Source organism: Dunckerocampus dactyliophorus, chromosome 13 (assembly GCF_027744805.1).
Source record: "Dunckerocampus dactyliophorus isolate RoL2022-P2 chromosome 13, RoL_Ddac_1.1, whole genome shotgun sequence".
In the NCBI taxonomy this organism is placed as follows: Eukaryota; Metazoa; Chordata; class Actinopteri; order Syngnathiformes; family Syngnathidae; genus Dunckerocampus; species Dunckerocampus dactyliophorus.
Genome location: NC_072831.1, coordinates 27,713,180 through 27,739,889, shown reverse-complemented (window position 1 = coordinate 27,739,889; position 26,710 = coordinate 27,713,180). Strand labels below are relative to the sequence as shown.

At 40.4% G+C, this 26,710-nt stretch overlaps 2 protein-coding genes across 8 annotated transcripts in view; one reads left to right on the top strand and one right to left on the bottom strand.

Annotated features, from left to right (window-relative positions):
- Nucleotides 1-8,055, bottom strand: part of hltf (helicase-like transcription factor) — a 17,941-nt gene extending 9,886 nt beyond the window's left edge. For 2 of the 5 annotated variants that reach the window (XM_054796697.1, XM_054796700.1), the window contains exons 1-9: nt 7,490-8,049; nt 6,275-6,441; nt 6,073-6,197; nt 4,945-5,027; nt 4,046-4,117; nt 3,244-3,435; nt 3,089-3,163; nt 2,983-3,007; nt 2,847-2,898 (exon numbers count right to left, since the gene is read on the bottom strand). In XM_054796697.1, the coding sequence (XP_054652672.1) occupies nt 2,847-2,898; nt 2,983-3,007; nt 3,089-3,163; nt 3,244-3,435; nt 4,046-4,117; nt 4,945-5,027; nt 6,073-6,197; nt 6,275-6,441; nt 7,490-7,684 (986 nt within the window). In that variant the 5' untranslated portion in view covers nt 7,685-8,049. Of the gene's footprint in view, nt 1-2,846; nt 2,899-2,982; nt 3,008-3,088; nt 3,164-3,243; nt 3,436-4,045; nt 4,118-4,944; nt 5,028-6,072; nt 6,198-6,274; nt 6,442-7,489 lie in introns of all 5 variants that reach the window. The other 3 variants (XM_054796698.1, XM_054796702.1, XM_054796701.1) reach the window with 3 other exon arrangements.
- On the top strand, nt 7,329-26,710 carry LOC129192554 (serine/threonine-protein kinase PAK 2-like). Of its 3 annotated transcripts, none has more exons than XM_054796705.1 (15): nt 7,329-7,347; nt 15,241-15,434; nt 15,987-16,093; nt 17,087-17,234; nt 17,320-17,336; nt 17,405-17,518; nt 17,774-17,897; nt 17,978-18,041; nt 19,210-19,258; nt 21,311-21,423; nt 21,504-21,621; nt 23,114-23,213; nt 23,346-23,542; nt 23,638-23,775; nt 25,381-26,710. In XM_054796705.1, exons 2-15 carry the CDS (start codon nt 15,257-15,259, stop codon nt 25,465-25,467), a joined length of 1,554 nt encoding a protein of 517 aa, XP_054652680.1. In that variant the 5' UTR covers nt 7,329-7,347; nt 15,241-15,256; the 3' UTR covers nt 25,468-26,710. The 3 variants fall into 3 exon arrangements, with proteins under 3 accessions (XP_054652680.1, XP_054652678.1, XP_054652679.1); XM_054796703.1 differs by lacking the exon at nt 7,329-7,347 and adding an exon at nt 8,244-8,607; XM_054796704.1 differs by lacking the exon at nt 7,329-7,347 and adding an exon at nt 10,632-13,538.

Here is a 26,710-nt window from a genome sequence, read left to right as displayed (position 1 = left end):
CAATAGCCACGGCAAGAAGTACGCTGCACAGAAACCTCCCCCAACGCTCACACGAGTCTACGTTAGAGCCCGACCAATTTATCAACGGGCCGCATTGGTGAATATGTAACTGATATATTCACTTTTTTTTGCTGTGTGGAGATTCTGTCACTCCGCTCCTGCGTGTTTCTATGCTGCGCCCGAATACCTGGCCCCTCCCCCTCAAACACAAACACACAGCTCACTCGGCCGCAGCCGAGAATACGACGGGAGAAACGGCGAAACAACACCGTGGCAAGCTGTGACTTTGTCATATAACACGACACTTTAGCGCCACGCTGTCGGGGCCCATCAAGGAGAATGTTTTTTTTTCATGCAAGTTTCTAAAAGCGTATAAAGTTGATAAATGATCTTTGTAAGATAAACAAAGATAGATGCAACTGCTAATCCATATGTGCACCATTATCTAATATAAGACAATTCTACATCATTTTATAAAGACATATGCAACTGTTACTTGTCCATCATGTATAAGATTACTACACAGCGGCCCACTTCACTTCAGACTTCCATTCAGGATTTACAGGGAAAAATCACTTTGAAAAGATTCCAAGTAATGTATTTAGTTTTATTTCTACACATTGCATGTTTTGAGAGCAGCTACATTGTTACATAAAATGTAGTTTCGGCGCTTGCATTCAGTCTCGTAACATGATGTGTTGATTATTTCTTATTTTGTTTGTCGTCAATTTTATTTATTTTTTTACTTTTTAATATCTGCTTCAGCATTAGTTTTGGAGCTGTTCGCAAATACCCAGTGGCTGCGGATGAAACTTTTCAATAGCTAGTAAATATGACTAATTGATATTAGAAAGACATTTTTGTGAATAAGGCTTTTATAGACACATTATTTATTAGTTTAAAAGCCTCACATTAGTCTATCTATTATCACTTTCAGCTGAATGCAGACACTTGTTTTATTTTCAAATGGCCAAGTATAGTATCAAATTCTAGGCTAATGACCAAAATGCACTACATGCATATATTTTCATTTCATAGGCAGAGGGGAAGAGTAAGGTGTGGAGCCACTTGACAAAAAACTTAACAAGCGTTACATTAGATACAACATGTGCAGTGTGCAAGTTAGCCAGGGCTTCCAGCACCAGCAAAGCAAGGAAAGCAAATTTGTGACAACACCTAAAAGTAAAAGTTCCTTATTTTAATTTAGTCTTCTGCTTCTTTGTGTTGAATTATATTTAGGATATCATAAGAATGTATGTTCATGTACAGTATATATCGATGCTTGTATTTCATATATCCACCGATATATCGGTTACTTGAATTATATTTAGGATATCATAAGAATGTATGTTCATGTACAGTATATATCGATGCTTGTATTTCATATATCCACCGATATAACGGTTACCGGCCCCAAAAATCCCATATCGGTCGGGCTCTACTCTATGTTATGTCTTATTTATGTTTAATGTCTTATTTCCTGTTATTACTTGTATATACTAGGTAATAGGCACGTAAACGTCACTGGGGTGTTATTTCATGTCTAGAGGACTCTACATTAAAACACATATTTAGGAGGGTTTTCTATGCTCTAACTACCAAAATATTCCATTTATAAAGAAGGAATCCTACTTTGTGGAAATTCACTTATCACAGTTGGGTTTGGAACCAATAAACTGCGATAAAGGAGAGACCACTGTATATTTTTTTTGGGTCAGTGTTGAAATTTTGAAACTCATAAAAGGGCAGCTTTACAGACACGTCTGCTCCACGTAAACACGTCCATGTATTTATTGGGTACATGGTTTCTAAAGGGATTCAACATAGGAAAATGTTCTCGGATGTTCCAGGAAACTGTGTGGGAATGTTGCGATGCGTGAACGACTTTTCATATACAGTCAAAACTGTCTTAGCAGCCACCTTTATAGAAGGGCCACCTGCCTATAGCAGCCACTAAAAAATCCCCCCCAGCAAATTTACATGTTATAGACCCTGTAGTAGAAGTAGAAGCTTCATGCACGAAAAAGGTTTGTTTTTCAATCAATGAAGGCGTTGTGTGTAGACTTTAATTACTGAGTCCTAGCTCAGTCACAATCATTCACAAGATCCACACAAACTGTCAGTTGTTCCACATAAAAAAGCCGTCTTCTTTTGAGCTTGCTATTTCCTGGTCAAACATGTAACTTTAAGAGCATTTGCACCAAAACATTACCGCAAAGTAGGCTGGGAACAGGACGTGCTCCCAGCGACGCTACAATAAAAAAAAAACATACGCTAGCATGCATGCGGCAGCGGGAGCAAAACTGAGTTCGGTTGTACTTAACTGAAGTATTTTATCAGTTATCAGTTATTATTAAGCCTCTAGCTTCCTTTTAGTAAGCAAAAACCTTGGCTATGATTGCACTACATTGTCATGTAGACCTACAAAGTACACTTGGAAGAACAAGAGGTGAATAAATGTATTGCAACTGATGTGAAACTGATGAGGGGTAGGATTAAATAAGCTTTGCTTCTTCCTACTCCTTTTTGGACATGCAAAATTGTGAATTGTACTATGTGATGTGCTACTGTTTGACTCATGCATGTTCAGGATTAAAACCATGAACCATGATAATAACAAGCCTAGTAGTGCTGTACAACTTTTATCAGCAGTCTGCAGTGCCATCTACTGGTCAACATTATTATTATTTTTTTTCCCCTTTTTTTTCCTCTACTGGTCAACATTCAAACTGGACGCCAACCTGTCTATAGAGGCCACCTGTCTATAGCGGCCACTTTTGCAGACTCCCTCTAGTGGCCGCTATAGACAAGTTTGACTGTAATTGAATAGTATCCGTGATACGTACGGGTCAAAGCGTCGACAGTGAGCTGCTGTGCCACTCGGCCCGGCTCCGTCACCTGCAAGGAGATATAAGAACAGACATGAACTCTCCGGTTAATTATGTTCTCTTTCGTGAAAGTCCGATGGGAGGGTGTGAGCACCTTTTCCAGGCCAAGACTGCTCCACCTGCACACAGAAAGCACATAACATTTAATACAACTCATCTGGACCTTTCATCGGTATGCGCACTGTTTCCTGTACACTTACACGCTTGTACACAGGAAGTGGCTTTCCTTCGTGGAAGTTGGTGAGAATCAGCGCGATGGTTGTCAGCGTTTTCCCCTGGAAATAAAAAACCAAAAGGATTATTTACATGTTAGTTGTTTACTGGTATGAAGCAGGCGTTGGACGGCGCCGCTCACCAGTCCCATGTCGTCCGCCAGTATCCCCCCGAGGACCCTCTCTGGGATTTCCTTGGCGGAGAAACACGTCAGGGTGTTGTAGTACAGCTCGCCTCGCTTCTCCCAGAAGGGCGGGAGGGCGCACTTGTTCTCGCGAGCACACATCCAGGACAGCGCCTGCCTCTGGTGGGGCATGAGGGGCGTGGCCACAGACTGAGGATAAAAGAGGGAAGCTTTCAGATCAATTGAGATTCCACGGGATATGTTGTATTTCAGTGGAGAAGGCGGGGAGGTTGAATTTTCACAACGACGAGTAGGGACTTTGCACGTGTCTATTCGGTATAAAGCAGTGATCGAATTGGTGAATGTGAGGAAATATACTTGTCTCGTAATCTTTAAGTATCTAATGCTGATTGTACGACTGTTGTCCGAGTACTTTCCAACATTATTCTACAATTGTTGGAGTAATTTCCCAAGTGTGTGTGTGTGTCTGACTTCCTGTTTCCGGCCGACTCTCCCTGTCCTTTCTTTGCTGTATGGACCAGAAGAGGCCTCTAATCTAACTTGACACGAATGTGAGTGTGATTGGTGTGGTTTTACGAGGCTGTGGGGCACAACCATGAATCCTGCCTAGCAACAAGTGGCCTTATATGACCGACCAATAACAAAGTCACATTAGTTGCTGAAAGGTATGTTTTTTGTACATTTAGTACACCACAGTACAGAGAGTGGGACTTGTATATATGACCTATCTATATGCAGCGTACTTTACCAATATTTTCTCCTATGAAAACACCATAACAAACCAAACATATGTACGTACTTCAGCTGCTTCTTTTTCACCATCTTTACTTTCCAGTAAGCCTTCGAAGAGGTTGTCGAAGGCGTTCTTCAGCTGCGATAGAAGAGAGACGAGAGTTGAGCGGCCATGACAACAGACAACACGCTGCAATTCGTTCTAGCGCAGGGGTGTCCAAAGTGCGGCCCGGGGGCCATGTCTGACCTGTGGCTATTTTTATTATATATTATTTCATAAGAAAAATAAAAAAAAAAAAAAAAAAACAACAGCAAAAATTTTAAAATCAGCAGTAATTTTACAAAAACAAAGTCAAAATATTAAGAGATAAAAGTTATAATTTTTGGAAAAATTAGCTTGTGGAAAAAGTTATATTATTATGACAAAGTCACGATTGCTGAACCCAGCAGAAATGGGGAAAAAACAGCTAAACTTTTATTAGAATAAAAACAAAAACAAAAAATGTGTTTTTTTTAAACATAGAGATGAAATATTAAAGAAAAATTACATTTTTTTTTTACAAGATTTAATATTATGAGAAAAAAAACAAAACAAAACAAAGTTGTAATTTTTGGAAAATTAAGTCAGGGGAAAACTTATATTATGGGAATAAAGTCATAAAATTACAAAAATAAAATTTACAAAAAGTATTTAAGAAGATAGTCTAAATATTTGGAAAAATAAAAAAATGGGGGAAAAAAACGAGCAAAGACCAAAGTTCATCCACATAAAGGGCTTTTTCATCACAAAGCTGAGAAGCAGCTGTTTCTCGAACCACATATAACTTCTTAGCTTATCTACGCGGGTTCAAAGCAGCCCTTGCATCCTTTAATTTTTCAGTATGTGGCCCTTGATGGAAAAAGGTTTGGACACCCCTGTTGTAGCATCAATAAATCAGCAGTGAAACCTGTATTAAAGTGGTTTACCTCCTCTGCCGTGAGCGGGACAGTCACGCCTCTTTTATTTGATGCCATCCCAGCACCAAAGCTGTATGGCTTCTGACTTGCACCTGAGTTAAACACACAGATAATTCATTGTCACAAATGGACTCGCAGTCACCAGCCACAGCACTGGGTACACCTGCACAATCTCCTATGCAAACGTGAATTTTTAATGATGTTCTCACAGTACTGCGTGTCCCTGAAGCCTGCTTAAGATGATGAAGATGCTACACTTTTGAAAAAGGAAGCGCTCGAACGGACACTTTTGGAAAGTTGCGGGTTTTCATGACATCATGGAGGCAAAACTGTCCATGTTTATACATTCACCACTTCACTAAGAATAGCTTTGTTGGAGAAAAAAAAAAAGAGGCTTCGCTGCGCATCAAAAAAAAGCCCAGAGCTCTGCCAACTACGTGTCGCTCAGCTACAGTCGCGGGAGCTGCGAGTTTGATTGTTTTGCTTTTCTTCAGCGAACAGGCTATCCTAGCATGACAGCTGTCAAAATGTGTAATGTTAGCTCTTTAGCATCACATAGCTATACTCGTGTTACTAACATGTGTCCCCTCCTGTCCCACTCCTTAATGTTACATTGTTACATGTGATATATGGCATCTACGACATGCAGCGCTACAGTGTGTACTGTATACAGTAATCCCTCCTTTGTCTCGGGTAACTGGTTCCAGACCCGACTGTGATAAGTGAATTTCCAAAGTACGATTCCTTATTTATAAATGGAATATTTTCATACAGCATAGAACCACTGTTTATAACCTTCTAAATATGGTTTTTAACATTATTAGAGCCCTCTAGACATGAAATAACACCCTTATACCTTTACATACGGATTACCCGATATAGTAGACATAAAAGAGCTTACTTAAATCACTTTTTTTATCTACATTTTGGACAACACTTCATCTGTGACTTACCTTAAATTGTTGAAAAATCGTATAACGTAGACCCTTTAAGATCCAATATCTGAAAAAATGCTGAGCTTAGAAAACATATGCATTGTTGCAGGTGTACCTAATGCACATCAAGTGGCCAGTGTCTACGTGTATTTTTTTGTGTAGTTGTGTTGAGTGTTTTTAGTAGTTTTTGCTCTAACTCCACCTGTATTGAGTTTATACCCGTGGCGTGCCAAACACTGAGTCACCCCACTTTTGTTCTCCTCTTTCCCCCAGAAGGACAACATGACCGGCATGGAAAATCTGTTTTTTGACCCAGAGTGCACCACCCTGACAGAACAAGAAGACAATTAGGTTGTCAGCGGGGTTAGAATGCGTGGACTAAACCTCGTACCAAAATATCTCACCCTTCCACTTTAGCCAGCTTGTTGTCCATTATGTTGGCCATGGCGGCCGCCAGCTCCCGCTTGATGTGCCCCACTTGACTGCCGTAAATGTTGGCGACCATGACGGCGTTGCGGTCGTACGGATTGTGGGGCTCACGCACCAAACCGACCATTTCGCCTTGGTTGACCTGTCCACAGAACATCATCATGTTAGCACACTGTAAAGCAGCCAGTGTTTTATGTAAGAATCTTTGTTCAACCACAATTTAGGGGGATATATGCCACACAAAAATGCAGTCATGCCTGCACAAATTAACATGGGTGCTAGTTTGACATGAGACTCAGTTTTGACTTAAGACAATAACCTGATAAGACAATACTAGTCTCAAGACAGGTCTTTCATTACATGTTAGGCTAAAATGTCCATTAGGATGAATGGTTGTTTGTCTATGTGTGTTCTGCAATTAGGGTTGCCAACTCTCCCTTGAAAAACAGAATCGTCCAATATTTACAAATAAAAGTATTGCGTTGACAAGGGACGTACTTTGTCCTTTATTACCGTGAGAATTAAAATTTCTGTCGCCTGTAAAATGCGGGCTTTATTGATAACAGCTTGTCCGAGGCTAAGCCAATCTATCCCAGCTTGTCTGATTACTAACCTATCAATCTCATTGCCGTTCGCCTTTTCTGGTGTCTTTGTTGATACACTTTGACAGCAGCAGGCTAGCTAACTAGAGCTATCTGCTGAGATTCTTGTGTGGCCAAATATGTCTTTTTTTTTTTACCACAGTGATATTTTGTCTTTAAAACAAACAAGCAATGCTAGGTTAGTTCGGAGCTTGTTTTTGTGCTATGGGGAAGCTACTAGTCGCTATCATGTTTAATAGGTATGTGCGTCGTCTTAACAGTGCTCACTTGTTATCATAATGATCCAAAAACTAGTTGTGTGCAAGAAGTCACCTATTTCTTTTTTCGGGAATTGGCAACCCTATCTGCGATTGACTGATGACAAAGTCGGTTGGGCTACGCTCCAGCTCACTCGTGACCCTCATGAGGACAAGCAGTACAGAAAAGTGTGTCCTTCTTATATTCGGGTCAGTACAGTCTTTGGAACTGATTAGCACAGATTTGTGTTGCCACAGGCAATTGTGAGCATTTTGGAACAATGGCCGCAGGTTTAGGTGAGTGGGGATTAAGTGCATTGGATGACAGATGGTGGATCTTTTAGATGCTCACCACCCCGCTGTAATATTTGAGGCCGACAACAGTGCCCTGTATTTGGCCGAAGAGCACGTTGCCATCGGCGTCCGGCTCCTCGGATGCTGCGGCTCTGATGGCCTGGGAAAGGGTGCTGTTCTGGTCGAAGCGGTCGGTGAAGAGATCCACCTCGCTGTACCGGTCCCAACTGAACCAGCTCCTCCGGAAGGCCATTACGCCTGCACGAATGTTTGCAAAGTAAATTGACAAATGTAGGGGAAAGGGGACAAACCGAGTGCAGGTTATGGCTTGGAGAAACGGTTAAGTCCAAGCTAGCTAGAAGCTTTGTTGATGGAGGTGGAGGCAAGACAGTAGCAGCAGTAGCTTAGCTGCGGGTTTGGTTAGCGGCCCTACGCGCACGTCTCACAGGGCGTCTGACTAGCTGGCGATAAAGTGTGCGGCATGTTTGTAATGAACACTTTCCTACTTTTGTATTCCCCCTGGCTTACAGTCGACCTTTCAAAGCGGCATCGACGTGGGTGATGATGGAGGGTCTTTCTTTTCGCGTTTGCGTGTGTACGTCACCGTCAGACTTTCACTTCCGCCGACAAACTTCGCAATACACATTTTGTTATGAACATTTGGAAACAATCACGAGATCCATATGTATTCGGCAAGTAATGTTTTAATTTGAAGTGTGATGTATCGGTGATTAGGTTTACTGACTTCATTAAGTGGGAGGTTTTGAAGGATATTGTCTTTATAGTGTATGGCTTCGTGCGTTTAATTTGAAAATCTTATCCGGCCTGTGGCTAACAGTGTGGGTTATTTTCAGACGCCGTTTGAACGCCACTGTGTGTGTTTACGCGCCGATTCTGCTTCTACGGAAGCCTCTACGTTCACATTGTACGACATTCCGCTTCCTCTCGCACTAATTCCTCCCACCCGGGCTGAGCTAAGTATTGCCAGGCAGCAGGGAGAGGTCGGGGGAGAAAAGCCGGAAGCAAGAAGCGTGTTGAAGACAGCGTGTTGTGTTGTTTCTGTACCTTCTGGGCATCAATCTCGTCTGGACTTTCTTTTCCGTGTCTGGGGGCAAAAAAGGGGCGGAGTTTCCTTGGAGCGCACCCCGTTTGTTTTTGTGGTTGACACCTAAACGGGTGAGTTCCCTTTAGTCTTTCTCTTCCTCACAAGATGCTGATTTGGTGTGTTTGGCGCTTTTTGTGACACGGCTGCATCAGCGAGATAATTTTTAGACCTTTGTCATCGTCAAGTTTGCCCAGTTCAACCACTGGAGCAGCACAACCCCAATCATTGCTCCAATGGCAATAGTATAGCTTATTTCCAACACGCTTTACAAAAGTCACATTGAACTACATGACATGTTTACAGTTCAACATGCCCGAAAAGGAGTAGGAAGAAACAGCGCGTATTTATCCTACCGTCTTCTCCGTGTCTTAGCTGGTCGGTTGACTTCCTGTGTTTAAACATGTTGCAATATGACAGTTTTTGTAATGGAAATAAAATAATAACACACTTATATCAGTGTTTGAATTTTCTAACTATTTGAACTCGTAATTTTGTAATTATGACTTTTTTTCTCAGTAGAATATTACTTTTTCTCTTAATATTTTGACTTTATTAAAATTCCTGCTGTTGATTTAAAAAAAATATTTTCCAAATATTTGAACTTATTTGGAGAACATTTCTTCTTGTAATGTTATGACGTTATTCCCATAGTATTATAACTTCTTACCGAATGCAATTTTTAAAAAATTACAACTTTATTCTTTGTTTTGTTTGTTTCTTATAATATTACAACTTAAAAAAAACTATTTTTCTTTAATATTTAAACTTTATCACTTAATTTTTTTTTTCACATGTCACTTTATTCTTGCGAAATTACAGCTTTTTTTTCGTTAGATGAGTTTTTTTCCCCTCAACATTTTGACTTTACTTTTGTAAAGTGACAGCTGTTTTTCCCATTTCTGCTCTTGTTTTAATTTTCCCACGATTCCAATTCCATCCATCCATTTTCTATACCGCTTCATCCTCATTAGGGTCGCGGGGGCATGCTGGAGCCTATCCCAGCTGACTTCGGGCGACAGGCGGGGTACACCCTGGACTCGCCAGCCAATGGCAGGGCACATATAGACAAACAACCATTCACACTCACATTCATACCTATGGACAATTTAGAGTCGCCAATTAACATCACCTGCATGTTTCTGGGAATGTGGGAGGAAGCCAGAGTGCCCGGAGAAAACCCACGCGCACATAGGGAGAACATGCAAACTCCACACAGAAATGCCCCAAGGGAGAATCGAACCCAGGTCTTCCCGATCTCCAGGCTGTTACTGTGTTGGCCAATGTGCTAACTTTTTTCTGCAAGCTTAATTTTCCAAAAATGACAACTTTATTTGTTGTTTTGTTTGTAATATCACGACCTTTAAAAAATTTTATTATTATTTTTATTATTATTTATTATTTTCTCTTTTAATTTTCCACTTTATGCTATCAAAATGATGTTATTTTTCCTCATAATTGTACAACTCTATTCTTAACATTTACATATTCCTGTTTGATGACATTTTTTTTATTCTCATAATATTTTGACTTTACTCTTGTAAAATTTCTGCAGATTTTTCCGTTAAATTATATTTGGCCGCATGCCAATAAAAAAAATCAGCTGCTGGCGGCAAATGGCCCCCAGGCCACACTTTGGGCACTCCTGCCCTATAGTCACCTTTACATAACAGAAAATAAGACATAATATAAACTCTCACATGCACACCCCAGTGTGCAGAGACACATGCTTCGTTTCATTAAATACTGTACCCTTACTACACGCTTACAGTCGTCCCTCGACACATCGCAGTTAGAATTTCGTGGCTTTACTCTTATCGCGTTTTTTCAAACATATATTAATAAATCATGCTGTTTTGTGGTTGAGTACAGCTTATTAATAGTTAAAAATATGCATATTTGATGAAGCATTTTCAAGCATAAAATGATGTAAAATACGAATATAACACATGAAGAAGACATTCAAATTGTGAATGTAGTATTGTTCACTGGTCACTAGGTGTCAGTAATTGGTAGGTGAGACAAGCACCAGACTTGATCGCTGGGAACGACAGGCTTTCATTGCCGATTTGAATTGGTTTAAATATGTTTTTTTTTTATTTGTTTTGGCCTTAGTCAACCACGGAACAGCAATGATTTGTTCAATTATATATTTAGAAAAACCGTAATAGAGTGAATCCATGAAAGCCGAAGCGCAAAGTGGCGAGGGACGCCTGTACAAAACTTTCTTAAGTCGCTTTGTGTGTGTGTGTGTGTGTTTTTTAATGTCACAGGACAGAGCTCCCGGTGAGTGCTGCTCGTTGAGAAGAGTGATACGTGCTTTCATGTTAGACTCTCCAAAAGTCGAAAATCGGTTTTTGGAACAACAGAACCCAGAGGGGTCTGAATATGCGTTCAAAGTTGGCAACGCTGATCCTGCCAGCTACGTCTTCTGATTCGTGTAAGTGTGTTTTGGAGCCATGTAACCAGAAGATACGTTCACACGGTCCCGTGATAATGTGTGTTTATGAGTGAGGGCGAACAGGCAGTATTTGTGGCGGGTCACCACAAACGAATGTATGGGAAAACCCTGTTTGTACGCCAGTCGCCGTTAACTTGCACACACCTCTCAATCAGTAAAGTAGTAGATTGGGGGCGTTGCCCTTGAGTCGTAATTATTGACTATGAGCTGGTGACCTCTGACCTCCGTAACGCAATTAATTGGCGCATTTGCCAGTGTGGGAGATGATCCCAAATGTCAAATTCTTTTTGACAGCGACAGCACGTTGAAATAACAGGAAGTGAAGGTGTGTTTACGCTTCGCTCACCGCCAGACATCACTGGAGCGGTCAGAGGAGCTCACGCTGTGTGTCTTTCTGTCTGGGGGGGTGGGTCCCATCGTCACTCCTTCCAGGAAGACCTCCACACAGTTTCCTTTTATAGAAGCTGAACACAAAAGACTTGCCGTCCACTTCCTGTAAACAGCTTAGAGTAAGTCTGTGTGTGTGTGTGTGTGTGTGGTGCTCCGGGTAGTTGACCCCCTTTCACAAGTGCGGTGTTGAGGAAGTGGGCTTCCTTGGATGAGCGCCAGCCCACATGGGGGTGGAATAGAAAGCGCAGTGATGATGATGAAACATGAGACAGAGTCAGAGGGGAAAAAAACAGTCAAAATAAAAGTAGTAAATACAGTGGAACCTCTCTTAGCGCCCACTAGGGTTGGGCATCGTTGGAATTTGAGCGATTCCGGTATCTTCTATCAAAGAAGCTAGCTTACTAACAAAATGGTAACCGGAACTGGAAGTCAGCTACGTCGCCCGTCTATGATGTCGTCAGTGGCTGACTCTCACACAAAATATGTTTTTATACTTTTACATGCATAAAATAAATGTAAATGCATACAATTGATGAATGAAAGGGACAAACAAACATTTAAGGTTACTTTTACATTCAGTGAAGACATGATTCTTGATGTGAACGTTCCCAAAGACGTGAACTAGCAGCGAAACACCAGACGGACAACTCATGACTATTATAGGCGTATTCTAAAGGTAAAAGTAAATGGAAAAAAAAAAAAACACGCAGTAAAAGTGGAAAAACCTATAGAAATTTTACAACAATAAAGTCTAAATATTAAGAGTAATCTTACAAAAATAACATTGTAATATTATGAGGAGAAATAACGGTGTTTTAGTAGTGTAACGTTTCAATATATAAAAAAAAAGATGTTTATTTTTTAAATTGGAAAATTATGATAAACAAATAAAACAACGAATAAAGTTGTAGTTTTGGAAAAATTTGTTTGCTGAAAAACATGTATAATGTTACGAGAATAAAGAAGAAGAAGAAATAGTTGGAAAATTAAAAAGAAAAACAGCAGAAATGAAAAAAAGCAGCTGTAATTTCATGAGAATAAAGTCCAAATATTAAGACAAGTATTTTAATGAGAAAAAAGTCACAATTTTATGAGATTATTAAGAAAAAGAATGTCATTTTAGCAGCATACAGTTGAAATATTATAATAAAAACAAGAATATAATCAAAAAAATTATATAAAGTATTATAAGAAAAAATAAGTAAATTTTTTTAAGTCATAATTGGAAAGTCATAATACAAGAAACAAACGAAACAAAACAAAGTTGTAATTTTTGAAAATTGAGGTTGTGGGGAAAAACTTCTAATATGATGCGAATAAAGATATTACAAATATTATGGGAATAAAGTCATAATGTCACGAAAAGAAAATGCACCAAGCTTAAGAAGAAAGTTGAAAGACCAATGTTTTCTACTAAGAATAGACATTTTCACTTACATGACAAAGCTGAAATGTAGTTTTTTTTCTTGAAATATATCTAACTTCTGAGCGCATCTACTTGTGCTGCTTGGCAAGATAGAAAAATGGCCCTCACTGGAAAAAGTTTGGACACCCCTGACCCCCAGCACCATGCCCTTTTAGTGTCTACGCAAAGGCTAGGCTAAGCTGTGCTTGTGCTAAGTGTTTATTTACCAGCACGGCGATGAGGGAGGTGTTAATGCAGCTGTTTAACTCTGCGTATGTGTTAAACTTTATTGTAATTTACCCTGTATCTATATTTATTGGATTTTATTAGAGGGAATATCCATGTATGAAGTAAACGGTAGCAGCAATCGCCCTGCAGCTGTGAAATTCCTATACTGGGAGACAACGTGTCCCAGCTTGGCCAGCGCACACACACACACACACACACACACACACACACACACACTGTGGCTTTGAAATTCCACATGAAGGGAAGCTGCAGTGGGACTCATTTTATCCAGCCTGGGCAAGAATACACATGTCCCACGCACCGTCGCTGAGGAATGAGGCAGCCGGCTCAGACCTGCCCTGAAAAGGCCGACATAGGGTGGGGGGATGGGTGGTGGAGAGCACTGACTCGGTTCGGAGGCAAATGCAGGTGAGAGACAGGATCGCGCGTACTGGCTTGGACGACAACTCTTCTTTGCGTGCTCCTGGTCTTCTGTGAGGCACAGAAGAGGCAGCAGACAGGTGAGTGTGGGGTACGAGGTGGAAGAACATCTGGGGGGGTGGTCACGGTTTGGCTCATTGGACTGCGTGTTAAGAGAACGTACCGGAATCGACATAGGTGGAATGAAAGCCTTTTTTTACGTGACTGGCCGCATAGTGCTTCCTGTTTCCTGTCTGTGATGTCACGCAGTAGAAGGCTGCGGGTCATAAGAGGGTTCTGACTCATATAGTGTCTTGACATAAAGATGCGATCCTTGTGTTTTATTGTGTAAAACACTCCCTGTGGTGATAACGGCATAAGAATATGGTAAACATGGTTGAAGCATGTTTATTTTGCCTCTTTTCCCTACAGCAGCACCTCTATTTAGTTGGCATCATACTGTATAGCCCAGTGGTCCCCAAGCCGTGGGTCATTTGGTACTGGGCCGCACAGAAATTTTTTTTTTCCATTATTTCATTTTTTTAATGTTTTATTTTGATAAGTGGACAGATTCTCTGTTACATCCGTCTCACTTGACGCATGTCCATTGTGCGTGTGCTAACTTTATCTCATGCCGCACAAATAGACTACTACTGTATTTTTACCATTTTTCTTTCACCTCATATTTGGTGTCAAATGCTGATACTCTGTGGGAATAAAGGTAAGTTTTGATGACTTATTGCTACTAATGTGCACATTTGTCTCAAGTTAATTCATGCTAGCGCACTGCCTTTTACCACACACGTCAAACAGCCATGTAATAATCTTTCTGGAAAAACTTGGCTGGAACTGGTGGATGGTGGGTCGGCATTCATTTTGTGCTTTTAATTTGATGTTATTCATGTCTTAGTTTTACACAATACATAACAAATAAGATAAATTAGAGCGCTATAGTGTACAAAATTATTCAAACATTTTTTTAAAGAGCAGAAATGGAAAAAGACAGGTGTAATTTCATGAAAATGAAGTCCAAATATTAAGAGAAAATGGTTTAATGAGAAAAAAAGTCACAATTTTAGGAGATTATTAAGAAAAATAATGTCATTTTAGCAGTATATAGTTTAAATATTCTAATATATAAAATATAAATCAACAATATAAAAAATAATATAAAATAATGTAAAAATGTAAGTTACGTTTTTAAATTAACTCCGCTTGTTAGCTACAGATGTTGGAGCTGTAAGTTGAATCATTTAGTTTTTCTTCAGCAAAAAGGCTAACCGAGCATGATGTGAGTGTAGCATCACACTAGCATCCCATAGCTATGCTAATGTTGCTAATCCTTAATGCTACGTTGGTGTATGTGATACATGGCATTTATTACAAGTGCGGAGTTACAGTGTACAAATTAGCGCTTGTCTGACACACACACACAGCTCATTAGCATTAAAGCTACACACAAACAGACAGAACGCGTCTTCCCGGTATTGTATTGACCTAATGTTTTGTCCCTATCACAAAGCGCTATATTTTTTATAGAAATACTGAAAAGTCTAAGTTCCTTTAAAAAAGGTCTCACTTCCTGGTGTCTGTTGATCAAGGCTAGCTCACTTTTGCATCCCGTGCACCGTCCTCAGACTGCTACAGACTGTCGTCTTTCCTTCCTCATTCATTCGCCGCCGTGAACGAGACCCGACTCGTCATTAGTAGCCCGAACCGCCCCGATGCGTGCTTCCTGTACATGGTTTATGCGGATCTAGCGCTTTCTTTTAAGCTTTTAAGTGTTTGTTTGCCTCCCCTCAGGTCCAAGTGTGTGTAGATGTGCGACAGCGGAGTGTGTGAGGACAAGCCCCCAGCCCCCCCTGTCAGGATGAGCAGCCAAGGAGGAGGAGTCAAGGACCCCCAGTCGACCAACCACAGCTCTCGGCCGCTTCCGTCCGTGCCGGAGGAGCGGAAGTCCAGGAACAAGATCATCTCCATGTTTGCCTCTGAGAAAGGTGAACAGCGAGAAGACACACACTTTGTTTTTTTTGTAAAGCAACGAATGTAGATATGCTAAGAAGTTATATCTATTTCAAGAAAAAACTGTATCCCAGCTTTGCCATTTAGGTGAAAAAGCCTATTTTTAAATGGTGCTATAATAGAGGCAGCACAAACATTACTAAACATGTCGAAACGGCAGCGAAAAACCTTGGAAACTCCTCTTTTACGGCGAGTGAATTGAAAGCTTCCGGGGTTCGCTTAGTTTAGCTAGTTCAGCTGTGTGTGTGTGTGTGTGTGTGTGTGTGTGTGTGTGTACGCGCGCACAAACAAAGGTAAAAAACTTAATTCTAAAAAGATGAAACTGATTTCATCGGGCCCTAAGAGGGTTTGTTAAAAAGATGTCATATATTCTAAATCAAACCACAAACTGATCTATACCTGTGCCAATGAAAAAACAGCCGCGGGGCACAAATGGCCCCCAAGACACCCCTGCTTTTGAAACAAATACTCTTAGAATGTCACTTTTGCACAAGAGGGAACCTTTCACATGTAACACTGCTTTGCAGGAGGCAGGAAGAAAGACCGGGACAAGGACAGGCCGGAGATCTCTTCCCCGTCCGACTTTGAGCATACCATCCACGTGGGATTTGATGCCGTCACTGGAGAGTTCACAGTAAGGCACATTTTTTGAAAGCTATGTCTTCTTTTTAACTTTCCTATATCGTAATGCTTTTTTTTAAATTATTATTATAGTATTATCTTATTATGTTTACTATATTGGGTAATACAAGTGCAAAGGTGACTAAAAGGGTGTTATTTAATGTCTACGGGGCTCTAATAACATTAAAAAAACGTATTTACAAGGTCCAAAACAGGTTTTCTATGTTCTAACTGTGAAAATATTCATTATAATATTAATATTAATTATATTGTATTCATAATACAGGGTGGGCCAATAAAACTTTACCACTTTTTAATTATACACAAGTTTTTGAAATGAGAACTTGTTCAAAAATTGTATTTACAGATTTGTAACAGAAGCATCAAATTAACATTTGATACCTAAGGTTTCCCACTTTTTCTCTTGTTTTCTACACAGTTCAATAATTGATGACATGTTCAATCCACGCTCCTCTTCTGCGGATTACAGCTGCAACATGAACATTGAAGTTTGTGATGACATTGCCACACATCTTAAGAGGGATTCTCCGAATTTGCTGATGGATGTTGGTCTTCAGGGCCTCAATGGTCTGTGGGTTGTTGCAGTACACGCTCTCCTTCAGGTATCCCCACAGAATGTGTGGCAATGTCATCACAAACTTCAATGTGCTGTGGATTGCATCTGTAATCCACAGTAGAGGAGCTCGGCAGGGATCATGTGAACGGAAGAAATGACCCCTTTGGGTCGCATATTTTATGTCGAGAAAAGTGATGTCGACTTAAGCGGGCGCTTTTTCGCTAATAATGATAATATGCGGGTTCCACTCTATGTGATCTTTTTCACCTATTCTGTACTTAATTCCGTGCTGAAAAAACAATGCAGTGTAGGTGAACGTAGGCTAAGCAGCTAAATATCAACGACTTGCGGGCTGCAGATGGCCCACAGGCCGGCCTTTGGACACCCCTTTCTTGAAATGAGATCTGTGAGTCTTGTGTGTTTGTCCAGGGCATGCCGGAGCAGTGGGCCCGCCTCCTTCAAACCTCCAACATCAGCAAATCAGAGCAGAAGCAGAACCCCCAGGCGGTCCTCGACATCCTCAAGTTCTACGACTCCACCAGCGGGAAGCAGAAGTACCTCAGTTTCTCTGCCTCAGGTCGGTTTTCCTTCCCAAGTACACACGTCACGTGTTCGGAACTTCCACACGCGCCGTCTCACTCGTTTGCCTCGTTTACTTTCAGATAAAGATTCTCAGTCGGTGAGTAGTCCAACTCATTTCCCGCGCTCTCATTGGTCAGTTATACAACATGTGTTCACTTGCTGCAGCCGGACAAGCAGAGCGCAACCACCACCTCGCCAGGGAGAAAAGATGGCGGCGACGATGATGACGACGATGCGCCGCCGCCAGTTGTGGCGCCGAGGCCGGAGCACACAAAATCAGTGGGCTATTATTATATTATTTAATAATAATAATATAATTATTATTAATAATTATTTAATAATAATAATATAATTAGTTCACTAACACTAGGAAGTAAATGTAAAAAGTAAAAGGACATCCTAAATGAGCGGTACTTCGATAGTTAAAATAAATTGGGGGTGATATTAATTACAATGATGAGTCATTGAAACAGCCACTTTTTTTAGTTAATAAAAGTAAATATAGGATTTAAATTTCCTGTGGTTTTTCATCAGGTTTACACGAGGTCGGTGATTGACCCGCTGCCGCCTCCTGAGGGAGACGCATCCTCCAAGGCAGCCGACAGACAGAAGAAGAAAGGAGGCAAGATGACGGATGAGGAGATCATGGAGAAACTCAGTAAGTGTCCCAGATTCATTTTGAAATAACGCCTAAATAGTTCATGAATCCTAACTAATTTGTGTGTGTGTGCGTTAAAGGAACTATCGTCAGCGTTGGAGATCCCAAGAAGAAGTACACGCGATACGAGAAGATCGGACAAGGGTAAGATGGAATATTTTCTTTGAGATTTAAACTAGTCCCACGTTTTAATCGAATTTTGCCTTTGGAGTTCAAACCCTCCTTGTACGCGGCGTGCTTTTTGTTTGGCTTTGATGGCACATTGTATCCATCCATCGATTTTCTATGTCGCTTATCCTCATTAGGGTCGCGGGGGTATGCTGGAGCCTATCCCAGCTGACTTCGGGCGACAGGCAGGGGCAGATTGTACCTTAGAGGAAAAAATGACCCATGCAATGACAGTTCCATTTGTGCCTACGAAGAGAAACTGTTGCACAATCCCAACAAGAAGAAAACTTCCCTTCATTTGACTATACTGATGCACTCAGACATAAGCAAAGTGAACCCTCCTGTCATCCAGCCTGTGCGCTACAGCAACATGAGGAAATGGAAAAGGCATACGCACATGTCAATTTATTGAGGCGTCAAAATTATCGACCTCGTTTTTTTCTATCGTTCGAAGAATCGTTTTATTGATTATCGTGACAGGCCTACTCTCCGACAATGTGAAAATTGTGCAGATTGGACTATTTTTCAACAAAATGAAACCCTGAAAGTAGAAAAATGCATGTTTATATTGTCTAATTACAATGTGGTGAAAATTGGAAGTCAATGAGGGTTAGGAAATTTGGAATTTGACCCTGCAAAAAAAAAAAAACAACAAAGCATCAAAATCAGTTTCAGTACTAAACTTACGTATAGTTAAACCTGATCTTAGACATAGTGTCCCAGCTCCTTAACATTTATTATATGGAAAATAACTCAGTTTGTATCTATTTTTCTAAGCAGGGGTATTTAGCAGGTTAAAAATATAATAATAATAATACAATCATAATTGTATAATAATTACACATTTGGTATTTTTTATTAGAACTTAAGTTGATTGAGAGTTCTTTTGGGAGTAGACTTTTTCTGTCCTCTAGGGGCCTCAACAGGTAGGAAATGAAAGGGACCGCAGACATTTAATAGATTAATAGAATTATAATAGATGTTTTTCTTTTGTCAGCTTTTACAGCCACCCTTTCTCTGGTGGTCGTTAAAAAGAACCTAAGCTCTGGGTATGGACTTTGAAGGTCTTTCCATGTCTTAATGACCATCAAATTGTGCTAGTCGTTGATATTTCATAGTATTGCACGTTGTTTTTAACTTCCAGGGCGTCTGGAACTGTTTACACTGCCATAGATGTTGCGACAGGACAAGAGGTATGGCCTTTTTCTTCTTTTTCTAACAGTCAAAAGTTTGGACACATTTCTTCGTACTATTAAATGAGAAACTGGTGCTTTACAGTGGGAGAAATAAGTAATTACCAAACAGGAAGTGTTCAGGCTCCCACAAGCCAGTTAGTCTTCCTGTAAGACACACCCCCAATCCCAATAAATTATTTACATCAAATACACCTGCCCACCTTGTTACCTGCGTAAAAGACACCTGTCCACACCCAAACAACTAGACTCCAATGTCTCAAAAATATGCAAATAAATTCCAAAATTGCATACAATGCCTTATCCGACTTTTTTTGGTGATATTCTGTCTCTCACTGTCAAAATGAACCTATCATTAAAATTACAATACATACCGTTGCACTCTTTGTAAGCAAATACCCTTAAATATATCAGCAAATACTTAATTCCCCCACTGTACAGTATATAAAAAAATTCAACTAACTTATAAAACATTACTATACGAGTACTGTAAATGCTCCAAATTGACACCTCTAGTCAATTAACCACTCGACGGCAGGTAATAACTAGTGTTGGGTCGCTGTGGCTGCAGGCAACCTTTTGATGTAGTTTTTAAAGTAAGATACTTCATTTTGAAGTATTTTGATATGTCAGCATCCAGCAACTTGATCTACCTCTGCATGCGCTTTAAAATGTTGGTATGTGCTATTCAGCTGTTTGTATGAAATTCATGTGCATGACACTTACAATTACTTTAAAAAGTACTTATAGTTACTAGTTACTTTCCCAAAAAAGTAATGGAATTAGTTCAATGTAATTAGTTACCAGGGAAAGTGATCATTGCAGTGAGCAACCACAACTCTCGCTGACTAGCTATTTAGCTTGTGTCGTAGTTAACAATGGTGACGGAAGCGACGGTGGCATCAGGTGGCTGATATAGATATTGGTGCATAGTAACCCTAACGTCGTTGTAACGTTTGATAATAAATTCGATTACCTGTTGCTGGATAACACCAGCATTAGCAATGCTGGCTGAGCAGTTTGCACCATACCTACATTACAACATTGGTTCTGTTGCTGCTGTTGTGCTGCATACTATGTTTGTCATAATATTACGACTTTAGAAAATAAATGTCTTTTTTCTTTATAATTTCAACATTATCCACTGAAAAGGCACTGACAATGCTGGCTGAGCAGTTTGCGCCATACCGCTAGTACAACATGGGCTCTGTTGCTGCCAGCATACTATGTAGTTAATGTGGTCAAAGAAAGCTGTGTTTTTCTTTCCACTTTTTCCTGTACTCCAAGAATTATTTGAGTAAAAAAAATATCAGTGTTCAAATGTGGGAAATACAGTCATCCCTCGCTACATCGTGGTTCGAACATCGCTCTCTCAGTCTAGCACAGTTTTTAAAAAATGAATTAATGCGTGATTGCTGTTACGTGGTTGACTGTGACCTATTTTTATTACAAAAATATGCACATTTAAGCAAATTGTAGGTGTTTTTTGCCTAAATGAACCATTTTCAAGCATAAAGGTGCCTAAAGCCAACTAGATCACCATTGAGATTGTGAATGAAGTATTCTACATTGGTCACTAATTGTTCGGTGAAACAAGCACCAGACTTGATCTTTCTACATTGGTCACTAATTGTTCGGTGAGACAAGCACCAGACTTGATCGCCGGAACAACAGGCTTTTATTGCAGTTTTGAATTTTGTCACAGCTAGCACCATAATAATAACATAATAATAATAATAAGCTGAAGCTCAACTCTGAACCCACAATGTCACTTCCTGTCCTCCACACGGAACATATTTCTAGTAACATACAGGAGCACAAGTCTTATTTATGTCTTAAATTGCTTATTTACTCTTATTATGTCTACTATATTGGATCATACGAGTGTAAATGTGACTATAGGGGTGTTACTTCATGTCCAGAGGTCTCTAATAATGTTAAAAACCCTAATTAGAAGAGAATACTATAACACCCTTTCTCCAATTTTTGCTTCCAATGAACGCCCTGTCCTCTTAACACTTTAGCTCTAAAGGTGTTTGCTCTTCTCTGCAGGTGGCCATCAAGCAAATCAACTTGCAGAAGCAGCCAAAGAAAGAACTCATCATCAACGAGATCCTGGTCATGAAGGAGATGAAGAATCCCAACATAGTCAACTTTGTAGACAGGTTGAAAAAAACATCCAGAGTAGCAGCCACCACGCGTGCGGCTGGAGCTGTTTGGTGATGTGTGTACGTGTGTCTTGTAGTTTCCTGGTTGGGGAGGAGCTTTTTGTGGTGATGGAGTACCTGGCCGGCGGCTCCCTGACGGACGTGGTGACGGAGACGTGCATGGACGAGGCCCAGATCGCCGCCGTGTGCAGAGAGGTTTGCAATACCCACACGAATAGAGGAAAGTTTGATTTGCAAGTTGGCGTGTGCCAACGCAAGCAGCACAAAGCTGCTGGAAAATGATCTCACTCCAGTAGTGGAGCGTCTTCCTCCGTGTCAGTGATTCAAAGCAGTCTTTGTCTTCCGTTGGTAACCACAGCGGTTCAGTGTCGTCATGGAAACGCTGTCAGTGGCTTTCTTTTTCCACACACACACACACACATTGCCTGTTTTTAGTTCAAACAGAAGCAGCACAGTACACCCCAAGCATTTTTATACAGTGACTCTAGGACAGGGGTGTCCAAACGTTTTCCAGCGAGGGCCACAAAGTGAAAAATGAAAGGATGCAAAAGCCACTTTGAGATTTTGTAAAGATGATAAAGAAGTAATATATACTGTGTTTCAAGAAAAAACATCATCTCAGCTTTGTAATATATGTGAAAAAGACTATTATTGGTACAAACCTGCTCTTCATTCCCATTTTTGCTGTTAATTTTCCAAATATTTCAACTTTCTTCTCCAATAATCTTTGCAAATTGTCTTTTTCTAATATAGCTTTATTCCCACATTTTGACTTTATTCCCATCATATTATAACCTATTCCCCAACCTAGTGTTTCAAAAATTACAACTTTATTTTCTTTTGCTTGTTTCTCATAATATCACAACCTGTAAAAATAATGTATTTGTTCTTTAATATGTTAATTCTCTGCTACATTATTTTTTTTAAATAATATTAGGAGTTTGTCCTTATAAAACTTTTTTCTCTTAATATTTTGACTTTATTCTCATAAAATAACAGCTATTTTTTCCCCCCATTTCCGCTGTTTTGTTGAAACATTTCCCACTACTCAACTTTCTTCTTTTAAATTTACTTCTTTCAATTATGACTTTATTCCCATAATATTTTGACTTTATTCCCATCATATTATAACTTCTTCCCCAACCTCATTTGTCAAAAATGACAACTTTATTTTGTTTAGTTTGCAACTTTTTCTCGTTCCATTACAGCTTTTTTCTCCTAATATTTGGACTTTAGTCTTGTAAAAGTACTGTTGATTTTTCCATTTTTGCTGTTGTTGGGTTTTTTTTTCTTTTTTGTTTTCTTGTTAAGTTATATTTTTAGAATGTGCTGCGGGCCACAAATGGCCCCGGGCCGCACTTTGGACACCCCTGCTATAGGAAGTCACTTTGGATATACTTTAGAGTAGTCAGTGTCCAGCCTGTGTAGCAGTATAGATTTACCATCCACTGAAAATCAGCACACATCCCTTATTGTCCTAAATAACCGGTAACATAAGTGAGCAAGATAATTGTGTCTTGCCTACTGTCAAGAGTGGTGGTGGTAGCGTCAGGGTCCAGGGCTGCCGCCACTGGGGAGGTGCGGTTCATTGGGGTAAATTTCCGACATGTGCTGTGACAGTCTGACATGGAGAAGATCATCCGTCTGATTGGTTATTGATGAATTAGTGTCACGTCTTTGAATCCAGGTCCTCCAGGCTCTGGAGTTTCTTCATGCCAATCAGGTCATCCATCGAGACATCAAGAGCGACAACGTGCTGTTGGGAATGGATGGATCAGTCAAACTTAGTAAGCACACACAAGATAGTATGTGTATTATTGTAAAGGCAGAATTTTAGATACGGGTCTTGTATCAGACTGTGGAGCACACGGTTGATAGGACCTGCATCTTAAACCGTGTCTCTTTCTGTCCCTTTCCAGCTGACTTTGGCTTCTGCGCTCAGATCACGCCGGAACAGAGCAAGCGCAGCACCATGGTAGGCACTCCATACTGGATGGCTCCAGAGGTGGTGACCCGGAAAGCCTACGGACCCAAAGTGGACATCTGGTCTCTGGGCATCATGGCCATAGAGATGGTGGAGGGAGAGCCCCCGTATCTCAACGAGAACCCTCTCAGGGTGAGTGAATGGAAGCCGTCCGTGTGTTTGTTACTGAGCAAATGTCCTTCGTTTGGCCCGATTCCTTACTCGTGCCGCCGCTGTGCTGCACTCAGGCGTTGTATTTAATCGCCACCAACGGGACTCCTGAGCTGCAGAGTCCAGAGAAGCTGTCCCCTGTCTTCAAGTCCTTCCTGTCCCGCTGTCTGGAGATGGACGTGGAGAAAAGAGGATCGGGCAGAGAACTGCTACAGGTATGACGGCAGAAGCTTACTAAATAAAACACTGCACACACCAAATAAGGAGTACTGACTAAGAAATTAAAGGTGCCTGCCATATTATACTATTTTCTGTGTGCGTTTTGTCTGTCTGAAGCTTTAATGCTAATCAGCAGTCCATGTCTAAGAATGTGCATGTCTCCAAGAAGCGCTATTGTGTACTTTACTGACTGGTTATGTTTAGATGTATAGCGAAGCCTTTATTATTGTTTTTGGGTAAAGTTGACTAAGATGTCCTCCGAGTGGTGGCCGCACATCACATCCACAGCAAGTTAATGCATCACATAAATCAATAACTAAGCGCTAAACATAACACACAACTTAAAATTTCTGTTCCAAATGCCTGCAAAGCATGCTAGGTAGTTCAGCTGCAACAACAATATGAACTATGCACAATAAAACACTGGAGATCAAGATTATGTTAACTCCTCCTTGATTCCTTGTCTGGCGACTTCAACATATTCAATCTAGCAAAAATGCGACAAACACGGCTAAATGTTGGGAAGAGTACCACAAGCTACCTAGCATGCCTTGCGGCGGGAATATATGGGTGTTTTTTTGCGCATAGCTGTTTGTGTGCCCACATGGTGCAGTAGGAAATGGTGGGCCGGATCATGACGCTTGACGGGCCTGATGTGGCCCACGGGCTGCAGTTTGCCCATCCAAGAGGAAGGAGGTTTTTTTTCCTTCATGATGTCGTTTGAGAGCCTCTTCTCTGAAAAGTGGAGCAGACAAGTGAAGGAGATGATCGATTTTTCTCCCATTTGGTGCTCGTTAGCAAGCTCTAGGGACACAAATGACTGAGAACAGTCACTTTTGTATAATAGGGGACCTTTAAATGTTGCATTTTTTCCTTCTCCAGTCTGCTTCACCGCTGACGTGTGTTGTTGCGTTACTTACGTCAAAAACCACACACCCTCCAGCAAAGGATAATAAAGATGGTTTTGGATCAGACTCAATAAGTAACATCATCAGTTTGACGATTAAATTAAATTATTGTGTTATTATAATTTTTTAAATATTGTCTCATTTTTAAAAATGCTTTTTTTGTGTATTTATTAAATTATTACATTTTTCTACCTTTTTTTTTTTACATTTTTATTCTTAATGTATGTATTTATTTTACTATTTAATATTTGTACAACAGCTGTTTTAACAATGAAACCTCAAATGCTCTTTTTTAAGGTGTTTTTCTTTATACAATAGGCCCTCGGTTTACCAACGACTTAAAGATTACATACAAAAATGAAACAAAACAGTAATAATAAAAAAGAGACAATTCCTTCCCTTTATATCATTGTTGTCCTTCCTCAGTGTAGGTACAGTATGTGCCACTACGTATTCTCGCATTTACGATCCTGACTGCTTAAATCAAGACTGAACATGGTACGTTGTAAACCGAGGACCGACTGCATAGCAAATGAGTTGAGGCTGAATCAGCAGCGCCTCTGTTGGTTGCAGCCAAGTAATGCACCCCGGCTTGTCACAGTTACTTCAAGATGCAATAAATCAACGTAAACAAAAAAAAAAAAAAATCATGCCCATCCATAAAAGATAGCATATTTGCATCTGTGTCTGCAGCATCCTTTCCTGAAGCTGGCCAAGCCTCTGTCCAGCATGACTCCCCTCATCCTGGCGGCCAAGGAGGCCATGAGGAGCAACCGCTAAGTGGACGTCAGAGAGGAGGCTATGCCAAAGACGCCCTAAATCCGCTGACTTCTCCTCCTTTTCTTTGTAGGACCAGCATCAGCGACACTGTTTTGTTTTTTGTTTGTTTGTTTTTTTTTACTTTTGCCAGTGTTCATCTCCCGCTGGTTGAACTCACATCACCTCTGTGCCTTGTTGGTTTTAACCCTGCTTCACAGCCACGCTGACACGTGTCATCATATCCGGGATCAAACCTGGTGAAATACCAGCACACATACAGTACTTGTGCAGTGAACAAAGTTGAACTACACATTTTAATGGCCTCCAGAGCCCTCCCTCACTCATTCACACGGGTTATATTTGATTCATTGGTGTCAGATGACATGCACAAAGCAATGAGGACAATTGGAAACAAGGTAGACTGGGTGTCCAAACTTTTTCCACAGAGGGCTGCACACAGAAAAATGAAAGGATGTGGGGGCTACTTTGATACATTTTGCACATAAAAAAAACATTGACATCTAAGATTTTTGTTCCAGGTGACAAAGCAAATTAGTGTAATTAATATCTAATAAAGCAGCCATTTAATTTTCAGAATCTGGACAAAAAAAATAAGTTGCAGGCCGGAATTGGCCCCGGGGCCATACATTGGACACACTCCGAACTTTTCATGACAGCAGCAATGTGTCAGTGCTGCTTTGGTGCTAAATTAAGCCATTGCATATTTTTTTAAATGTTTAGTTTTCTAGTCATTTGTGTCACCATAATCAGGAGCCGTGCAAACTATGCAAACATCCAACCGTTTGAATACTTTCCAGGAAAAAAAACTTCAAAAGTTCTGTTTGTCTTACAGTGAGATGTGTTGTGGAATTCAGATTTGTCAAATTGTATGTTCTGAACTGGATTTTTTGGTATGTATATTACGTAACGGACAACAACTTGGTTTACAGCGAACATCACAGAAGACAGTGTGAGCGTGTTTGTGTCCCAAAACACTGACAAATACGTGTCATTTTATCTGCTCAAATTTAGACCAATTTAGCCCTGAAAATACCTCATCTTCCTGTCAGTTTGGACAACCACGGATTTAGGTTTTGATAAACGAAGCAAAATGTAGTAAAAAGCTGCACATTAACTCACAGTATGAGGCTATGGACCAAAGTCTTTCTATGTGTATACTGATTGAGTAATTGAAAATAAGTGGTTTATCATGAAACGAGTGACTGGAGCGGAATAAAACGTTTGGTAAATTATTAATACTGAA

Coding starts and splice junctions, on each gene's coding strand:
- LOC129192554 (XM_054796705.1), top strand. CDS start 15,257: ATGTGCGACAGCGGAGTGTGTGAGGACAAGCCCCCAGCCCCCCCTGTC. Junction 16,094..17,086: donor CCGTCACTGGAGAGTTCACA/GTAAGGCACATT, acceptor GTGTTTGTCCAG/GGCATGCCGGAGCAGTGGGC. Junction 23,543..23,637: donor TCAACGAGAACCCTCTCAGG/GTGAGTGAATGG, acceptor TGCTGCACTCAG/GCGTTGTATTTAATCGCCAC.